Source organism: Ovis canadensis, chromosome 10 (genome assembly GCF_042477335.2).
Source record: "Ovis canadensis isolate MfBH-ARS-UI-01 breed Bighorn chromosome 10, ARS-UI_OviCan_v2, whole genome shotgun sequence".
In the NCBI taxonomy this organism is placed as follows: Eukaryota; Metazoa; Chordata; class Mammalia; order Artiodactyla; family Bovidae; genus Ovis; species Ovis canadensis.
In genome coordinates, this window is record NC_091254.1 from 38,388,130 (window position 1) to 38,410,283 (window position 22,154).

A 22,154-nucleotide genomic window follows, 5' to 3' on the forward strand; every position below is an offset into this window, starting at 1 on the left:
GGCCTTTACTATGTTGAGGTAGGTTCCTTCTATGCCCAGTTTTTGAAGAATTTTAATCTTAAAGGGATGCTGAATTTTGTCAGAGGCTTTTTCTGCATCTATTGAGATTATCCTATGGTTTTTTTCTTTCAACTTATTAATATGGTGTGTCACATTGATTGATTTGCATATGTTGAAGAATCCTTGCATCCCTGGAATAAACCCAACTTGATTGTGGTGTATGAGCTTTTTGATGTGTTGCTGAATTCTGAAATCTTGCATATCCTCATTATTCAATCTCTTTTTAGCACTACAAGGAACAGACACTATAGAGAGGAGAGTGTATGCATGCCCAATCACTCAGTCATGTTTAACTTTTTGCAATCCTATGAACTATAGCCCGCCAGGCTCCTCTGTCCATAGGATTTCCCAGGCAAGAATACTGGAATAGGTTACCATTTCCTTCTCCAGGGGATCTGCCTGCCACAGGGATTGAATTAATGTCTCCTGAGTCTCCTGTATTGGCAGGTGGGTTCTTTACCACTGAGCCACCTGTGAAGCCCCATACAGAGGGGAGAGGAGTACAAATCCTTACACTATGTAGCACTAGGGGATAGAAGGGAACATATGAAGGAATCATTAAATGGAATTGACTATCTGCTTGTCACCTTTGGAGAAAATGGCAGTCAGAGGAATAGGTACAGTCACTCTCTTTTAGAACAGACTTTTTACTAAGAGTCACCGAAACTGCAAGATTACTGCTGTCTTCAGAATTCAGTGACCATTTTAAGTTGTTGTTTTTGTTTTTTGTTTTTTTAATTTAAGATATCTATTAGTCTATGCTTTGAAAAACACTAGACCTTTGTTGGGCTTCCCTGGTAGCTCAGCTGGTAAAGAATCCACCTGCAATGCGGGAGACCCCAGTTCAATTCCTAGGTTGGGAAGATACCCTGGAGAAGGGATAGGCTACCCACTCCAGTATTCTTGGGCTTAGATGGTAAAGTATCTGCCTGCAATGCTGGAGATCTGGGTTCGACCTCTGGGTTGAGAAGATCCCCTGGAGGTGGGCATGGCAACCCACTCCAATATCCTTACCTGGAGAATCCTCATGGACAGAGGAGCCTGGCGGGCTACAGTCCATGGGGTTGAGAGAAGAGTCAGACACGACTGAGTGACTAAGCGCAGCACACAGCACACAGCACGCAGCACACAGCACACAGCACACAGCATACAGACCTGTGTTGTCAATCTCTCTACCACTTGAGGCAGTTAAGCACTTGAAATACAGCTTGTCCAAATGGGAGTAGTATCCAGGTGTCAGATACACCTCAGATTTCAAGACCTATAAAGAAGGTTAGTCATCAGCTAAAGATTTTTCTAACAGAAGGAATAAATAACATGATTGATATGCAGAATGTATCCACTGAATAGTTTATGTGGCTATGAAATAATCACCTGGTATTTATATTTCTAAGCATATCCTTCTCTGTTATGTGAAAACAAATAACTTTCATACCATTTCATTTTAAAACAAATAATTTTCATACCAAAACTATCAAATTAATTCTACTATAGTTGAAAAATAAGGAGAAGAAAATTTAATAAACTACTTTTTTCTTTGTGGTAGGGATGATAACTTATTTTCTCAAAATCTGGAAGACATAAATAAGAAGCTCCTTCTAAAACTCCAACTGGCAGCCAAAAAATGTTTTGTGCATTTTTTAGTTAACTTTATCCTTCAAGCATTGCCTATTAAAACACAGTCACCATCACCACTTATGTTCATGTCTTAATGTGTGAGCTGGGGATCAATGTTTAATGTCAATGTTTACATAAACCTAGAGAATAGAAATCTCATAATCCAGCAAGAGTCAAAAATTAGTAATTAATTTGTAACAGAATAAAAGTAAGTAGTTACTTTTCCATAGATCATGATCATGTTTATTTACTAAGAAAATAATTTTCTCCCTAATTCTTAGAACAGAATAGTAACGCCAGTTATACACTGTGCTATAGACCTTTGACTTCCTTTAGAAGGAATGTCATAGTATTTGCCCTTTTTTCTTTAGCATTCAGCCCCATGCTTAGACTCAGCCTCTCCTTTCATGCTACATGGCAGCAATGAAAACCATAAGATAATAGATACAATCTTGAAAGCAGTAGACACAGTCTTCCTATTGTTGCCATTCACAGATTTACTCGTTCATTCTAAAAATACGTCTTAAGAATCTTTTTGGTACCAGAAACTCTGCAAAACACTGTATAGATACAGAAATAAATATTATCAAATTGGCATTGGGGTATACAGAGATAAATATACCAATTTCTATTTGATATAGAGTTAATTATAATACATGTATTATCATTGATGCTGATATAAAAGTAAAGAGAGAAAACCCACTATTATGAAGAATGCTCCTGGACCATTTTTTCAAAATAAAAGCTGGCCAGAGAGAAAGATGGGGTGATGATTGGAGTGGCTGAATGAAGAGGATTTAAAACAGGAGATTTCTGGAGCTTGAATGTGTATCTGAAAGGAGGAAAAGTGAGTGATGAAAGAGGATGTAATTTTTTATTTCCTAGTTGCTTCACAAAGTTTTGTCTTTTTCACTTATTTAGTAATTCTATAATGATTATTGATTATCAATAGTATTATTTTTTCAATGTTAATTTATACTTATACTCTTCACAAGGATAAGACAATTTGTATTTGGGCACTTATCTGACCTCTTTCCAATGTTAATGACAGATCTTTGGGATGTTTTGAATTCTCTTCAAATCTGGGTATTAGGCAGTGTCTGGACTCTGACATTTAGTACCAACAAATATTGTCACCTCTTAGATAATGAATAAATGTTCCAAATCTTCAACTCAAAAATATTCCCAATCTTTAAACATCTAGGTACTTTTTGAGGCCAAGACTGCAGTGACACTGTAAAAAACTGTCTCAAGGGAGACTCCCCACATTTCCCTGCTGGGCATTTTCTGCCTCCACAGTGTCCTGGGCTGGAAAATTTTGCCTTGGACTTCACTCCAGTTGGAAGAGGACATTTCCTTCTCTGGACAAACTTGTAACTTACACAGCATTAAGAATATTGTGCTAAAGATGAAGTAGTGAGACTGTCAATCTCAAGAAATTAAGCCATGAAAGTTTCTTTCCTCATAGCTCAGTTGGCAAAGAACCCACGTGCAGTGCAGGAGACCTAGGTTCAATTCTTGGGTCAGGAAGATCCGCGGAAGAAGGGATAGGCTACCCACTCCAGTATTCATGGGCTTCCCTTGTGGCTCAGCTGGTAAAGAATCTGCTGCAATGCTGGAGACCCAGGTTTGATCCCTGGGTTAGGAAGATCTCCTGGAGAAGGGAAGGCCACCCACTCCAGTATTCTGGCCTAGAGAATTCCACGGACAGAGTAACCTGGCAGCTACAGTCCATGGAGTCTTAAAGAGTCGGACACAACTGAGCGACTTTCACTTTCACTTTGCTAAATGAGAAACCTATCTTCAGTGTGCTGAGAAGGTTGAGACTACTTGGATGCTATTTATTTATATGGAGAGAAAAAAAGGGAGTTGCTTTGTCATTTGGAGGGACTTTAACACTCTGCTAACTAAATAAATGAGGTTCTAAAAATTAGTACTTTTAAATATTATGCTTTGTAGAACCTTACCCATTTTTTTAAAAAATTCTGGAAATGGGTATGAAAAAAGTCCTGTCTTGACTTTCTATTGTGACATTTGAATTCTTTTGGGATTAGGGAATAAGGTGCCTAACAGAAGTGTCCGGAAGAAGTGTCGTAGTCTTACTGAATTTAGCAAAAGTTCATACTGTTTTCAGCTTTCAACAGTGTTTTAGGTAAAGTAAAATTATCCTGACAGAAATATAAGTAAATATTTTGACTACCTTCTTCATCTGTGTGATGTACCAAAAATTACATTATAAATGTTTGGAGATGGTTAAATAGTTTCTCACAGTTGGCAATAATATGTCTAGTTGATATGAAGCAGATAGGTTCTGCTTGCTATCAAATGGACTTTCCACCTCTATGGAAGAATTTTACAAGGAATTCTTGAGCATTTGTAAACGTACTCATAGTTTTCATTTACTTCCACTGAAAAGTGGAGGTTCAAAAATGAAGCATTCAGTATAATTATCATCATCTTTATTATTGCCAAGACTGTAACTCTGTTTACTAACAAGTATGGAAAATTCTCAAGTCAGTTTGAACAAAGAAATCTAATCACTATTATAAGATAGAGAGGACTCGAGTACTGAAGGTTGGAGACATCCTGACTGCTCGCCCTTCCTTCTCCCAGAGTCAGTCTAGACCAGAAGACTTGAACCACAGATAGCATGGTGGGGAGAACCCAGGGTGTAAAGGCACAGTTCCTTCAGTTCTGAGATCCGAATCTCTGTCATTCACTATCTTTTATCATTTCCTAAATGCAAATGAAAGATTAAGGTGAATCCAATTAGCTGTCATTGTGTATGAATTCTTTTCATCTCGTAAACAGACCCTTGCTAGTTAGACATAAGTATGAATATATAGGGCTTCCCAGAAGGCACTAGTGGTAAAGTATCCACCTGCCAGTGCAGGGGACAGAAGAAACTAGGGTTTGGTCCCTGGGTTGGCAAGATCCCTGGAGGAGGAAATGGCAGCCCACTCCAGTATTGTTGCCTGGAGAATCCCCTGGACAGAGGAGCCTGATAGATTACAGTCCATAGGATCTCAAAGAGACAAAACTGAAGTGACTTAACACACACACAGACACACACACATAAATATATAAAGAACTAGAGGGACAGTCTTGGTTCTGCCGCTGGGAAAGCAGATGTGCAGCTTTGGACATCCGCACGTTAGCAGAGGGACTAGGAGTTGTAGGATGACCGTCCATAGGACCAGCTGGATTGCACTGTGGCAGCATCAGTGGTGGGGTGGGTCGGTGAGGGGAGGTTGGAATGGATACTGGTGCTGGCATAGGAAACATTCACATCTTGTGATAGTTAAAGATAACTGCTGAAAATCTTTTAGAGACAATCCCTAATTTACAAACAGATTGTATTACAAAAGCTTACAACTGATGCAATGAAATTTAGGGATACATTTACTTCTGAGAACAGAATGATAGTGGGTTCTAAGAAGTCCAAGTCAAAATATGAAATTTGCTTTAACCTGTCCTATATGTTGTCTGGTAAATGTTCATAATAGGAGAATAAAACTTTGAATCTACTTTTAAAGTGCTTCAGTTCTATGTGGGTAGTGAAGAATAAACATCCTCTGTATAGAGATGAAAATGATTCTTAAAAGTTTGTAGTTTGTACGTATGCATTTTTAACATCAATATTTTCTTGCATAAAAGTCCAACATTGCCATTTATTCCCAATGTTTGGACATCATGGATAGCTTTGTAGTCAAGAAAATGAGTTTGTTGAGGTTGGTTTGTCTTTTTTTCTTTACAATTTTCATCAGACATGCATACTTCTGATTACACAAAAGAGCAAGGTACAGAAAAGAATATCATTATTATCTTTTTTATTTTTTAATATAAATTTATTTATTTTAATTGGAGGCTAATTACTTTACAATATTGTATTGGTTTTGCCATACATCAACATGAATCCTCCATGGGTGTACACATGTTCCCCATCCTGAAAACCCCTCCCACCTCCCTCCCCGTACCATCCCTTTGGGTCATCCCAGTGCACCAGCCCCGAGCATCCTGTATCATGCATCATATTATCTTTTTTAAAGCAATATTAAGAAGATCAGTACCCTGAAGACTACATTCACCACTTCAAGTTTTTGTCTCTCTTTCATTGAACTCATGGAATTGAATCATATTTCTCTGAAATATATTTCCTTGGAAACTTCTTGAAATATTCTGCCTCTCTTCTCCTTGTAAAGATATACTTTCCCAAAACAACTTGATTTTCAATGGCTTCTAAGCACTGACATGTAACCTAGATCGAAGCAGTTTCTTATCCTATATTCAAGCAGCACCATGGATCTCCTAGGGAGCAGCCTGGACTAATTAATGTTATATTCAGAAGAAAGAGAAGCAGCTAATTTTGTAATTTCTGAAAAGAAGCAAGAGGCTAATGATTTTAACCAGGCTTTGCCGTGGAACTTACATGAGTGGTTAGTGCCTAATTAAATGGACTCATAAGTCCTGAGCTACGTTCAGCATTTAATTCAATTGAGTAAATGTTCATTGACATTGTGGGACTAGGCACTGGTGCGAAGGGTCAAGTGATGAAAAATGACAGACCCTTCTCAAGTAGCTCACTGCAGCCCATAGTTAAAATGCAGGAGATACAAGGAGTAAGTGCGATTGTAAGTGTATGCTCAAGGAACAATCTGAGTACTGAGAAAAAGAAGAGTTGACTGTAAGAATGATCAGGTGAATAGAAGCTGAGCTGGAAGACCCATGAGGAATTCACTGTGAAGAAATAGGAAATGGATAATATTAGGCAAAATATCAGCATATATTGCTACTAAAACAGAAAGAAAGGTCCAGACATGATCAGAGCACTCTGAAGAGTTTGAATGTGTGCCTACAATATAAATATGCAAGAATGGAGGAAAGCAGCCTTATGGCAAAGGAGCTCAGGGCCTGGCAGGCTTTATATAAACCTGAGACATTTTCCTGGAGACTGAAATGACGGTATAGACTTTTAATAGAGAAAGAGACACAGTTCAATTTGCATTTTGCAAGGCCCATCATCTCAGGAGAATGGTACATAGGTTAGATGGAGATAGAACTCAGAAGCTAATAGGTTTTAGCAAAAAGTAGAGCACTTTTTTTTCCTAGTGTAAGCCTGAAATAACGATTGCTGCTGCTGCTGCTGCTGCTGCTGCTGCTGCTGCTGCTGCTGCTAAGTCGCTTTAGTCGTGTCCGACTCTGTGCAACCCCAGAGATGGCAGCCCACCAGGCTCCCCTGTCCCTGGGATTCTCCAGGCAAGATCACTGGAGTGGGTTGCCATTTCTGATGTTACAATAATATCTCATGAGGGTAGCGCGAAGTATGCACGCTCTCGTGTCTGACTCTTTGTGACCTCATGAGCTGCATGTAGCCCGCCAGCCTCCTCTGTCCATGGAATTTTCCAGGCAAGAATACTGGAATGGGTCCCATTTCCTACTTCAGGGGAATCATCTCAACCCAGGGATCAAGCCCTCATCCCTTGCACCTCCTGCATTGGCAGGTGGATTCTTTACCACTGAGTCACCTGGGAAGCCCTTATGGTGTAATGATTTGACTTGCGTACACCATGAAACGATGCTCACAGTTAGTTTAGGGAGCCTCTGTCATCTCAAATAGATACAAAATTAAGAAATAAAAAAGATTTTTGTGATATGAACTCTTAGGATTTACCTCTTACCAGTGTTCGTTCATATATGACATATAGCCGTATGAACTATATTTATCACATTGTACATTACAGCCTGGCTATACCACATTTTGTTTATCCATCCATTGGTTGATGGAAATTTGAATTATTCTTATTTGGGGCTATTAAAAAACAAAGCTACTGTGACACTGGAGTGCTAGTATTTGTGTGGCCATACATCGTCCTCTCTCTTGGAGAAATGCCTGGTATTGAAATAAACCGATCATATGGTAAATGTTTGTTTTTTATTTTTTTAAATAAACTGTTTTCCAAAGTGGTTGACCATTTATATTTTGATGGCCAATGTATGAGAGCTCCATTTTCTCCAAATTTCTATCAACACATATCATGGTTAGTCTTTTTTTCCTAAGAAATAGTTGGTCTTGAAATTATGTGTAAAGAATAGAAAAGGGAAAAGAAGAGTGACTGTAGCCTTTCGTGTCAAAAGAACAAATAGTGCTCATTCCCATCATGTCGCTTTTTTCCCTCCTGGATTCTTGGAAGATCGTAGAGCACAGTGTGGTGCCCAGTAAGCTAACAGTTTAGTTTCCAGGACATTAAGAAGGGACCACTCTTTCCAAGCTGCTGCTCATCTGTACAGAAGCTGTCAGTGGCTCGTCAGAGTGGAAAACCAGCCCGTTGACAGCTGGCCAAGATCAGGACCTAACTTTCTTCTGTTTTCTATTCAACCATTCTCACCTATGATTCACCTGCATGATTCAACAGGCAAATGTTTGTCCCTTCATAACTATAATTTTTTGCCTCCACATTTCTCTTCATTTTTATGAAAACATCTAGGTAGCCAGCTAGAAATGACTGGCAGTTTTTCCTCTGTTTTCCAAGATAGCTTAAAACAGTTCTTGGGCATCCTGACGAGGTTGTCTGTGAATAGAGGTGGAATTTCTACTGACCTCTGCCCTTTGTGATTTCCAGAGAACTAACAATACCTCTTGATTCTGCCTTCCCACTACCAAAACCTCATTTTGTTTGTTTGTCAAGTTCAATAATTTAATGTACTCAATGTTGGGTTTATCACCTCCCACCTTATTTCCTTTGTCTCTGCATTTTCAACTTCCTGCTATTGCCCACTCATCAGCCCAGCTCAGTTGCCAAATCAATTTTGAATTTCAGCCCAGAAATGATTTAAGAAGTTCAATCCTGCCCCCGCCTCACAAGCACTGTCAGATGGAGTGCCACTGTCATCTTCCCTTCTGGATATGTAGACATCAGAAGTGGTGCCCTAGTAATAATGTTCTGAGTTATTCATTGAATTCCAATCTGTAAACCTGAATTTGACATGCATGTGCAAAACAAATTATCAGGTGATTTGATGACCGGAGAGATTTTTTTGAACTTGACAGAGCCAGGAGGTTGTTGACTAGTGTCCTGTGGGGGATACAGCTTGAAGTTTTTCAGTCTTGTTGAATAATCTCAGGCTTCTTAGCCAATGTCTTCTCAGATATAATTAAGTCTTCATTGACTTTTTAATTTTTTTTTAACGAAGCTAATAAAAATTCAAATAGTCAACTAGTGATTTTATTGACATTCCCTGTGCTCGAATTAGGGGCTTCCCAGATGGCCCTAGTGGTAAAGAACCCACCTGCCGATACAGGAGACGTAAGAGACGTGGGTTCAATCCATGGTTAGGAAGATTCCCTGGAGGAGGACATGGCAACCCACTCCCGTGTTCTTGCCTGGAGAATGTCATGGATAGAGGAGCCTGGCGGGCTAGGGTTCATAGGATCACAAAGAGTCGGACACAACTAAAGCAACAGCCTGCGTGCATGCATGCTTTAATTATTATCTTGTGAGTATAAGTTTTGTATAGAAATCTTTTTTAAAAGTTCTTATTTTGTCATTCATTAAACTTAGTTTATGTAATATGAGCACATATAAAAATTGGCATAATTGCAATACTCTGTAATACAAGAAATTGAATAAATATCATATATTTGTGTATAAGACTATAAGTGATTGTACAGTCATCTCTCGTGTTACTGTCCTCAGCCTCCACTGAGCAGCAAGGACCTAGACTGGAGAAATTGCCTCAGTAAACATTTTTGTCTGTATCCTAAACTATGGCTGGAATATCCTTTTGTACTCCATCTCTAGCATATTCATCATTGAATATAACCTTCTAGAACATGAGGTTGCTCATCTGAACATACTTATCTCCATCCTCTAGTTTTTAACATGATATTCTCTAAATCTGAACTAAAATTATCCACCTACCAAGCTGTGCCTATCAAAATTCACTGCCCCACTTTATGCAACTACTATTTTGTTTCTTTGATGCTTTTTAAACCTTGCATAGTACCCTGGAGTTAGCCCAACCAGGTTACCTCCAAGGAAACACAGCCAATCTGCAAAACAATCTTTCTTTCACATCTTTCCATCTTCTTACTCTTCTGCTCTCTCAACTCAACCTAAATAGTTTATTTAATTTTTATCATTCATGTAAAATATGAATCAAATTTAAAAACATCTGGATCATGAAAACAAAGACTTATCACCAAACTTCAGATTATTAGAAACTAGATGTCAGGTTATATCAAGAAAGCAAGGAGGGCCTCTTGGCTTGAGCTTCACATTCATGAAGAGCTCAAAAGTAGATTTTTGAGGTCATCTATTCACTTTAGTTCAGTTGCTCAGTCATGTCCAACTCTTTGCCACCCCATGGACTGCAGCACACCAGGCCTCCCTGTCCATCACAAACTCCCGGAGTTTACTCAAATTCATGTCCATTGAGTTGGTGATGCCATCCAACCATCTCATCCTCTGTCGTCCCCTTCTCCTCCTGCCTTCAATCTTTCCCAGCATCAGGGTCTTTTCTAATGAGTCAGTTCTTCACATCAGGTGGCCAGAGTATTGGAGTTTCAGGTTCAGCATCATCCTTCCAATGAATATTCAGGACTTATTTCCTTTAGGATGGACTGGTTGGATCTCTTTGTAGTCCAAGGGACTCTCAAGAGTCTTCTCCACCACCACAATTCAAAAACATCTGTTCTTCGGCACTCAGCTTTCTTTATAGTCCAGCTCTGACATCCATATGTGACTACTGAAAAAACAAAAGCTTTGACTAGATGGACCTTTGTTGGCAAAGTAATGTCTCTGCTTTTTAGTATGCTGTCTAGGTTGGTCATAACATTTTTTTCAAGGAGCAAGCATCTTTTAATTTCATGGATGCAAGTCATCTGTAAATGAAATTAAATCTATAGCCACAGTGGTACAAGAGAAAAAGATGATACCACCTGACTTTAACCCATGCACTATTGCATTTTTAATAAATCTTTTGAAAACTGCCCCCCCACCAAATTCTATCTATTATCTCAGGCTTGACTAATCAATTCTACCTCTGTTCTTCAAGTTCCCCTATTTCAAGTTAGACATAATTCCTCCTATGCATTCAATCTCTTTTCTCGCAAGTCATATGATGCTCTGTATTATGTTACCCAGTCACATGGTCAGTCCTCAACATATTTTGAGATCCTAGTAGACAGATGTATCTGGTTCTTAAAGATCTTGGTCCTCTCCCACTGTCTAGCCAATGTCCCACTCATAGATGATGCATAATATGGTTGACTCACACTAGGGAGGACTAGGTGAAAAGGATGCTTTGAATAATGAAGTAGAAGGGTGATTAGTTATGAGCATGCTTGGGGAGACTGGAGAATTGTTTTAATTAGGAACACAACTCAAGCTATCTCTAGAAACAGAGAAACTGTTCACTCAGACATTTAAAGGTAATCGACAGTTATGAAGGGAATAAAGGCCAGAAGTAAAAGAAAGAAAAGGTTTTCAACTATAGAGAAAATAATTTCCTGAAGCTTTCTGCCTACAAAACATTCGTAAGCCTTGTTATCAACTTTACAAAATGAGTTGTCAAAAAATATTCCTGGGCAGAAGAAATAAAACATTCCTCTCCACAGAGGAAATAAAACTTCAAACAATATAGATTATTTGTGAAATTCTAAGAAATAAATTGTAAGACCCAGGGGAAACTGGCATGTATATGAATCTGTGAGCCTTTTAAGCCCTTACATAAATTGCTGTAATTCATTCAACCCAAAAGTTTCAACTTTCTTTATAATTGTCCAACAGCTAATTGAAACTCCCATGTAGCTACCTGACTGAGTTAAGATGCATTAAGCTGCCAGGTTGGTTGTTTCCAAAATCTAGATTTTGCTTGTTAGGAGAATTGGGTCAGTGTCTGAACTTTGGACACAATATATTAAAATGAAAAAATATGTTGAAAAACCAAAAAGATGAAGAAGAAATAAATAGCAAATCTGATGCATAGTTGGAGAAGGAAATGGCAACCCACTCCAGTATTCTTGCCTGGAGAATCCCAGGGATGGGGGAGCCTGATGGGCTGACGTCTATGGGGTCACACAGAGTCAGACACGACTGAAGCAACTTAGCAGCAGCAGCAGATGCGTAGTTATTTTAATTATCAGTTCAGTTCAGTTCAGTCACTCAGTCATGTCCAACTCTTTGCGACCCCATGAATCGCAACACGTCAGGCCTCCCTGTCCATCACCAACTCCCGGAGTTCACTCAGACTCACGTCCATCGAGTCAGTGATGCCATCCAGCCATCTCATCCTCTGTCGTCCCCTTCTCCTCCTGGCCCCACTCCCTCCCAGCAACAGAGTCTTTCCCAGTGAGTCAACTCTTTGCATGAGGTTGCCAAAGTACTGGAGTTTCAGCTTTAGCATCATTCCTTCCAAAGAAATCCCAGGGCTGATCTCCTTCAGAATGGACTGGTTGGATCTCCTTGCAGTCCAAGGGGCTCTCAAGAGCCTTCTCCAACACCACAGTTCAAAAGCATCAATTCTTCAGCACTCAGCCTTCTTCACAGTCCAACTCTCATAGCCTTGACTAGATGGACCTTAGTCGGCAAAGTAATGTCTCTGCTTTTGAATATGCTATCTAGGTCAGAGCTCTATTAATTTTTGAAATTTTTTCTATTTATTTTGCCCATACTCAATTAATATTTTTTTCTCCGATAATAGTGAGATTTCTTGGTTGTTTGGATTTCTGTGTGTTTGGTTGTCTGTGAAGCTTTGTCTTCTTTCTCTCATCACTTTTCATTTGTTTTCTTTTTGGCTTGTGGTGTTTTATTATTTTGAGTAGTTATGTTTATTCTTTTAGCCACAGGCTACTTTGGGGGGAGTGGGATGCACTGTGCCTTGCATCATGTGGGATCTTAGTTCCCTGACCAGGGATGGAACCTCGGCTCGTTGCAGTGGAAGTGCAGAGTCTTAACCACTGGACCAACAAGGAAGTCCCTTGTAGAATTGTTGTTAAATCACTGATACTGGAATTCACTTTATTTGTAAAAATAAGGTAAGATTCAGTAATCTTCACAGTTTCTTCAATATTTAAAATACCATGATTCAACAATTTTATAAATAATCATGAGATTAGGTTTTTTTTAACTTTTTTTTTTTAAGTTATAGCAAGAGAGGGATAGGAGATATTTTCTTTGTTAGTGTGTCTTTTATAAATTCATGGCACAAATATGAATTTGAATATCTATCATGTTTTAATATGAATTTTAACGTGATAGAATTGCTTAAGACTTGGCCAACAACTGTAGAGTGAGAAGGGGTTGTAACCTTATGGGTTTCAAAAACACCCTACCACCCCCAGCCCCGGGATGGTGCTGAGATGCTGGTTCCCGTTACTCACTGTGCAGTAGAAAGATGGAGTAGAGGAAGGGGATCTGTACACTCCCGGCAGGCAATGCAAGGGTCCACCTGGGAAGGCTTTGCTGGACTGGACCAATGGCAGGTGTCCCAGAGATGGAGTGGCCACCTCTCCATCCTTCAAATGGGGTTGGTATAATGCTGTAATGCTAAGTCACTTCAGTTGTATTTGACTCTTTGTGACCCTTTGGACCAAAGCCCACCAGAGTCCTCTGTCTCTGGGATTTCCCAGGCAAGAATAGTGTGGTGGGTTGCCGTGCCCTCCTCCAGGGGATCTTTGCCACCCAAGGATTGAACCCCAGCCTCCTATGTCTCCTGCACTGACAGGCAGGTTCTTTACCACTAGCACCACTTGGGGCATAAAGCTGAGTAGTCTCAAATAACCCAAGGAAACCAAGAGACAAGGGGGTGGGGAAAAAGAGAGAAAGACAGACAGGAAGGAGGGGACAAAGAAAAAGTGCAAAGAAGGGAGCATCTGGAAAGGAAGCAAAGAACAGAAGGAAAGAAGGAAGAAAGGCATATGGGGACGTGTGAAATAAATGATATCTTTCAATCCACTTAGCAATTAAATACAGTGAAAATTTTTGTGATATAAAATTTTAATTCTCTTAATATTTAAGTTGGTAACATTGGGTGTAATTTGGAAAATCCTAGTGTAGACCTGCAACAAACAAGTGTAGAAGAAAGAGGGTGTCAGATCATCATGAGAATATTTAGATTTACAGAGATTCTTAGGAATACTTCTGTGGTTGTTTCAATCCTAAAACTAGAACAAATTTGTAGCCAAATGACATCCACATCTTGGGAAATGTGGATTACACACACTCACTCCTACTCTTCTTATAATGTCCTGTCTCTGTTCTTTACCTCTCTGTAAACCTCACTGCGTTGGTGTTTAGTAAAAAATTGAGCACACTATTCATTTACTAAGCCCAGATATGTACTTTCCAATAATTAAAGAAACAGATCTTTTAAGAAGAAGCACTAGTAAAGATTAAGGCTAACCCAGCGCCTGACAATGACAGATATTCTATAAAAAATTAAATGATTTGCATTTTCTAGGTGATTTAACATGGTCTGTTTTTATGTGTTAGGCAATGAAACATTTATTCAAGCAAACCTTAAGTGCTCCCAATAAAGTTATTTTGCTCAATTGCCCTGGGATGTCTCATGTTCTAATGAAATTTGGGCCAAGAAGGAAAGAATATGTGAGTCCTAGAATTCACCAGACCGTGCTGAACAAAGTATATATCTTTCTTTTGCTTTTTCTGCCTGTATGACATGTGTTGTTCATGCTTAATCCCTTATGTGTTCCTTCAATTTCTGAGAATTAATGAGGTGATAGCAACTGTTCATTATGTCTTGCATTTTTCCATAGGTTTCACTAACTCCCTTCTATCATGGTTTTTCAACTGTGTTAAATTCTAATGAAGAACACTGTAGAAAATAGTTTATATGAGAAAATAGTTGGTAGACTATGCTTTGTTTATAAAACGCTGACACAAAGGATTATGTGTGTGTATTCGGGATGGGGAGGGGAAACTAGCCCAAAGTGATACTTGTTAATAACCTATATCTCTGTTTGCCAGTCCTCTGCAGATATTCAAGTAAAGCTCTATTTGACTTTCAAACACGTGACTTTGACCAAAATAATCAACAAGGAATGTGTTGTTGTTCAGTCACTAAGTCGTGTCCGACTCGTCAACCCCATGGACTGCAGCACGCCAGGTTCCTCTGTCCTTCATCACCTCCCGGAGTCTGCTATAATCCATGTCCATTGAGTCACTGATATTATCTAATCATCTCACCCTCTGCCGCCCTCTTCTCCTTTTGCCTTCAATCTTTCCCAGCATCAGGGTCTTTTCCAATGAGTTGTCTCTTCACATCAGGGGCCAAAGTACTGGAGCTTCAGCTTTTAGCATCAGTCCTTCCAATGAATATTCAGGGTTGATTTCCTTTAGGATTGACTGGTTTGATCTCCTTGCTATTCAAGGGACTCTCAAGAGTCTTCTCCAACACCATGGTTCAAAAGCATCAATTCTTCCATGTTCAGCCTTCTTTATGGTCCAACTCTCATATCCGTATATAACTACTGGAAAAATCATAGTTTAGCTATATGAAACTTTTTCAATAAAGTGATTTCTTTATTTTTTAACATGCTGTCTAGGTATGTCATAGCTTTTTTTCCCAAGGAGCAAGCATCTTTTAATTTCATGGCTTCAGTTACTGGCTGCCATCATTTTGGATCCCCAAAAAATAAAATCTGTCGCTGCTTCCACTTTTTCTCCCTCTGTTTTCCACGAAGTGATGGGACTGGATGCCATGATCCTAGTTTTTAAGCCAGCTATTTCATGGGTTAACAGAAGTTATTTTTGGATTATAACATTTAACTTTACTAATTATGGAGCTTGAAGCTTACAAAGTAGTGAAAAGAGTCCTAGCATCATGGTCTTGAAGAAATGCACTTTTATTTTTTGAGCTGTATTTGCTGAATGTATTATTATATATTTAATTCAATTTATATATATGTTGCTTTACCCACTATATCCTTTGATGAACCCGATATCTAAGAAAAAAATGAAGAGACACAGTTGTGTGAGAACTCATTTTGCATCCAGTCTATATTGCACATCTCAACTACTGAATCAGTCTCCCTGTCTCTCACTTTCAACAGCTTTTGGTTTATGATCATCAAGCCACTTTCTGAGTATCTAATGCCTGTTTGCTTGCTTGCCATTAGAGAAGAGTAAGTCAGGGTCAAGTAAGGGTCTCCTAAAGGAGATCAATAAAGTCCAAGCATGAAGAAGAAAAGTAAGAAACATTGGGGAGGAAGAGAGTCCTATGAAAGGGTCAGGTGTCCACTTTGCTTCTAGGGTGTGTCTAATTTTTGATGCCAACAGAACTTTCTTGAGTCCCTTACAAGGAACTAAAGCTTCTACTACCATCCAGAGTGGACTTCCCAGGTGGTGCTAGTGGTAAAGAACCCACCTGCCAATGCAGGACACATAAGAGACATGAGTTCAATCCCTGGGTTGGGAAGATCCCTGGAGGAGGACATGACAACCCACTCCAGTATTCTTGCCTGGAGAATCCCATGGACAGAGGGGCCTGGCGGGGCTACAGTCCAAGGGGAGTGCCCACAGAGCATCCTTTAAACATGCTGAACACTTTCTCACAAGCATCTATGCACTCTCTCCCACCATGCCTTGCCTTCCCCTTTCTTCTCTGCTTATACACATTTGCCCATAGACCACTGGAAAGAATTTCTGGAAGAAAAAATTTCCTCTGAATTTATATAATGCTTAGCTGTCAGTCTCAGTGAGAAAGATAGCATGCAGAAAAAAGAGATCCTGGACATTTTATCATTTACTATTAATTTACATCATTTACTATTATCCTGCACATTTCATCATTTACTATTAATACATATGTAACCTTCTTGAATACATTTTCAGACCTCTTATAACCCCCTCTATCTTCATCATTAAAATAGAGTGAGACCTATGTAAAAACAAGTTGGCAGGATAAAAACGGTGTCATGTTTGAGGAATGTGTTGTGTGTGATAATTGATTGTACTTAGGTGTTTGCTTTATTTCCTCCCAATTCAGCTATGGTGATTTACATCCTGGTCATCTAATATGCTTTCCTATATGATTTTCTTATTGACTCAACCTAATTAAAAGTATATTTACTTTTTCTGATATGACAGTAGTGCTCATTATAGAAAATACTGAAAATACACCAAGTGTAAAAATGGGGGGAAAAGTATAATGTCATAACCATAAAATAATCACCAAAGCAAAAGATAACCACTAAATAACATTTTTTTACTTTATGTCATGTACATATATGACAGTTCTTACATAGGCACCTATATGTGTGTGCCTTTGTACACAGTTTTGTTCAGTTATCAGTACATCCTATGGACATTATTAGTCCTCAGCTCTATTTTTGCTTCCTGAGATGTAGCCATAGTATTTTGACCCCTGTGGTGTCTGGCTAAGCACACAGCACTTGGCCTTGGGTATAAAATTTTCAGTAAGTGAGCTTCGTCCACAGAATGGCTTAAAGCCCTTTATGATGGTGTAAGTATACAATTGTTTGGAACAAACCTGGTGACTTGACTGGTTTCCTGCTGATGGGTTGGAGCCCTGCCCCTAACCCTGACTCTCCCTTTTTCCTTTCCTTTTCCCTGTAGTTCGTGGCTCAGCCCAACTGTCAACAACTGCTGGCGTCTCGCTGGTATGACGAGTTCCCCGGCTGGAGGAGACGACACTGGGCCGTGAAGATGGTGACGTGCTTCATAGTAGGACTCCTTTTCCCCGTCTTCTCTGTCTGCTACCTTATAGCTCCCAAAAGCCCCCTCGGACTCTTCATCCGAAAGCCATTTATCAAGTTCATCTGCCACACAGCGTCCTATTTGACTTTTCTGTTCCTGCTCCTGCTTGCCTCTCAGCACATCGACAGGTCAGACTTGAACAGGCAAGGTCCACCACCAACCATCGTCGAGTGGATGATATTACCGTGGGTCCTGGGTAAATGTGATACTATAGAAAACTATAATGCAAACGTGTTGCTACCATGGAATTGTGTTGCTCAGAAAAGAATATTCATTATAGCTGGGGATGCGGAAATGTTTAAAATAGGTTCCAACCATTGTGGCGCCAAGGTCAAATCCCCAAAGCTAAATGAAGATTTCACAAGCTGTGGTGGACCTGCCTCCAAATGCCACCTATGAAACATAACTTTAGGTTTGAGAATTATAGATTTTAATAATTCTGAAACCTGAAGTGACTGATTCTGTGGGTTGTTTTGGAGATTTTTTTTTTTTTTGAGATGTTTGTCTTCTGGTGGCTCAGCTGGTAAAGAATCTGCCTGCAATGTGGGAGACCAGGGTTCAATTGCTGGGTTGAGAAGATCCCCTGGAGAAGGGAGTCTTCTAAATACTTTCAAAATGTCTCATTAACCCTATGTAAATAATCATTTTAATGTTTTAATTTTCTTAACAAATTTGTTGTTGCTGTTTAGTCAGAAAGTCGTGTCCAGATCTTTTGTGACCCCATAGATTGTAGCCTACCAGGTTCCTCTGTCCATGGGATTTCCCAGGCAAGAATACTGGAGTGGGTTGCCATTTCCTTCTCCAGGGGATCTTCCTGATCCAGGGATTGAACCTGAGTCGCCTGCATTGGCAGGTGGATTCTTTATTGCTGAGTCACCTGGGAAGTCCTCTTAACAAGTACACCTTCTAAAAGTACAAATCACTCTGAAGAATTATTGTGAACTTTACATAAAGGAACCATAACCATTTTTAAAAATCCACCCCTTTATGTTTATCTTTGAAACTACATAGTAAGTCAGAATAATAGGCAATTAAACAATAGGACATCTTCCTATCTCTGTTCTTTCCAAAAGAAAGAAATTGGTTTTGGATCTGCAGCAAATCATAGTAAGGTAGAAAACTTCAAAAACAAAAACAAAAACCTTGTTTTCCTTTCCTCCTGTTATGGTAGTCATAGTTAAAATTTAAATTTTAATTATTCTTCCTTCTCCTACTATAGTTTGCTGAGAAATTGCCTTTCGTCAGTTTAGCTCATCATTTTAAACCTCTCTGGTATCATATCCATGTCAGCACTAGTAATTAGAAAATACGTGACAAATTTAGCGATTCACTATCTCAGAAGGTCAGTTTGGGTCAGCTGTCAAAATTGCTGGAGAGACTGTAAAATGAGGAAAAGGCAGGGGAAAAAAGTGTCTGAGTCAACATAGATATGCCTTTTAAAGGTTACAAATACTGAAAGTACTGACAATAACAAAAGTTCTTAGGAACAAGATTTGATGTTTTACAAATATTACTAATAAAAAACCCCTTCTAAAGTGAACTTTAAAATTAAGTACATTTGCCTTGATCTGAAATAATGTCTGATCTTGCTTAAGTTAGAAGGAAGGTTTAGATAGTCTGTAAATGTATTTTTGAATAAAAATAATTTTGACACAGTAATTGATATTAGGTATAAAATGACCCTCCCTGTATCCATTTAAATTAAATATCTCACAGTAAGAATATGTTCTTTTTTTTTTTTTCTTTTTACTTTATTTTACTTTACAATACTGTATTGGTTTTGCCATACATTGACATGAATCCACCACGGGTGTACATGAGCTCCCAATCCTGAACCCCCCTCCTACCCCATATCATCTCTTTGGATCGCCCCTGTGCACCAGCCCCAAGCATCCTGTATCCTGCATCGAACATAGACTGGCGATTCATTTCTTACATGATAGTATACATGTTTCAGTGCCATTCTCCCAAATCATCCCACCCTCTCCCTCTCCCTCAGAGTCCAAAAGTCCGTTCTATACATCTGTGTCTCTTTTGCTATCTCGCATACAGGGTTATCGTTACCATCTTTCTAAATTCCATATATATGTGTTAGTATACTGCATTGGTGTTTTTCTTCCTGGCTTACTTCACTCTGTATAATCGGCTCCAGTTTCATCCATCTCATTAGAACTGATTCAAATGTATTCTTTTTAATGGCTGAGTAATACTCTGTTGTGTATATGTACCACAGCTTTCTTATCCATTCATCTGCTGATGGACATCTAGGTTCTTCATTGAGTTTCCTTCAAAGAAAATTTGTTGGGAACAATTTGCAGGGAAGCTTTTAGAGGTTAAATTTCCCACTGTGTGTAACATATTGAATGTCTAAAAATCCTGGTGTCCCAAGTGAAACACAGAATGCTTCACTTTGAAAAATGGTGTAGATAAAATGCAACATAGGTAGATATAGCATTTCTAGTCTCTTCTTTAGGGAGTCAATGAAAATATGTAGTGTACTTTCTATGGAGTAAGGACTGTGCAAGGTAATAGTGAAACAAAAAAATTTTTTTTAAGTAAGAAAAGAAAATATTCCTTCCCTTTACAAAGGTTAACTTTTACTGAAGAAATGGATAGTAAACAACCAATGACGTATGTATATACTATCAGAAAATGGTAAATAATATAAAAAGTGGAAACTCCAAACTTTGAATAATTCATACAAGTAAAACTGGCTGCCTTCTACATGCAAAACTTGTAACAGAATTTTCCATGAAAATTGGCTAGAAGAAATCATCTCCAAATTACAGCTGAATGGTTAACTAAGGTACAAATTTAATTGTGAGAATTAAAATTCCAGCAAAAGAAATAGCTGCTAACGGCAGCCTTTTCTTAAGATATCCTGACTGCAGTGAGTTAATTTATATGGAATTTTTAGGTTGAAAAGAGATGTTCTAGAATAAAAGAGAAATACATATGAATGATCATCTTGCTTAAATAGCAGAGCATGAGAAAAAGAATGCTTCTGTTTCAAATAGATCTGTCAAAACAGTTATATTATTCATCAAGCCTGGTGAATTCTGAGTTCCTCGTATCTGAGACTGAGTTCTAAGTTTTTTGTTAGCTTCATGAGTATAAGGCATATTCTCCATGTTATTTCGCTGTAGAAGAAAAAGCACCGGATTTGAATACATGTCCAAGTTCTGTCACTAAGAGACTACAAAACTATGGGTGGTCACAATCTCTCAGGATTTTGTATTTTCACCAATAAGATGAAAGATTCACAGTGATAACTTTCAAGTCCCATTTTGTCCTACTATCCTGTGCTAGGGACCTATCATTATTAGCGCAGAGAAGATTGATCTTTTCTTTGGTGGGGAGAGGGGGAGAATAGAGAGAGGAGGACTGAAGACAGCAGCATAGGGACCCTTTAACTTTCTACCAAAAGTGTGGTAAACACAAAAGGCATGGTTTAATTTGATGACTATGCTAATGAACGTTTCGTATTGCCTTGCTCAGTCCTGCTGTCTGATAAATCGAGTAACTGACTATATATTGCATGGTCCCTAAATTGTAAGGCTCTACGTTTCTAATAATAAGACTGAGGGACTTGCTTATAAGACTGTGGCTTGTAACTGTTTCCCTCATCATGTTAATTTTCCCAATGACTGATTGAAGCTCTACGCTTCAATTTCTCAAGTCTTCCTGAACCAACTTAGGTTTTCAACTGATGTCGCCTCTGTGAGCTATTTGCTTTGTAAAGAAACATTTTTTCATTTTACTATTCTTTCCTTCCATTTTCAGGTGTTTCCCAGACCTATGATACAGTAGTTTAAAGGAAATGATGAGTTTGATACCTTTCGCTTCACTTATCCTGACAAAAAAGACTTTTGCTTTACTTGTTTCTATATATTTATATCATAAATTTTCATTTTTTCTAAATAGAAAAATTTTCTAACTTTAAAGTTTATCCTCCCAAATCCATCCTTAAAGGGATGAAGAAGTATGGTTTTTGCTTAGGAATTTCTATTTGATATACTCTGCTGCGTTTCAACGGTAAGAAATTACACAATGTTATAGATCCAGATATCTTGTGATTTAGTAGCATGGCAGAATAATGTTTCTGTGTCATTTTCACTATCTTTCCTGTTGAAGTTCAACATCTTTTTGACTATTTAAATTGAAGTCTATTGAGTTTGATATCTTTGGAAGACAATCTACAATGGTCCTTCTGTCCTTTCACTGTGGTGTCAATGATCAATTGTAGCTCATTTCCTGCAACATTTTTCAAATTGTTTTTCCTTCAGACAGTCTTGTATCAACACTTCTTTTCTCTTGTCAAATAACCTCTAGAAGTCTTCTCACACATGGTTCCTGCAGGAAGAACTTTAGCATATAAAGCAAAGAAATTTAAAAGCCTGATACAGACTAAAACTTAAGATTCTGGTCATCTTGAGATAAACAGTTTTAAGCAACAGAGAAAACTAATCAGATAATTCAGCTAGAACTCTCTCAATAAAAAGGTAAATTATAGACAGATAGACACCAGTATATTTCTCAGATTTGAGCTACAGTAAAATGTAAAACAAGTTTCATCCTGCATGCATATGGCCTGATAACAGAGCTATGCTTTTCAACTGTCTAGAGAGAAAGTATCACTGGGAAGACCGTGATGGATTAAAAGAAGCCTGGGGTCAGATTAAAGACACGGCTACCTCTAATTTCTGTTGTATCATAATCCCAAGGGTCTTACTTTATTAA

General features: G+C 38.6%; 1 protein-coding gene across 2 annotated transcripts in view; it reads left to right on the forward strand.

Annotated features, from left to right (window-relative positions):
• Window positions 1-22,154, forward strand: part of TRPC4 (transient receptor potential cation channel subfamily C member 4) — a 206,852-nt gene that overhangs the window by 134,923 nt on the left and 49,775 nt on the right. For both annotated transcript variants that reach the window (XM_069601491.1, XM_069601489.1), the window contains exon 4: window positions 17,274-17,610. In XM_069601491.1, the coding sequence (XP_069457592.1) occupies window positions 17,274-17,610 (337 nt within the window). The remainder of the gene's footprint in view (window positions 1-17,273; window positions 17,611-22,154) is intronic.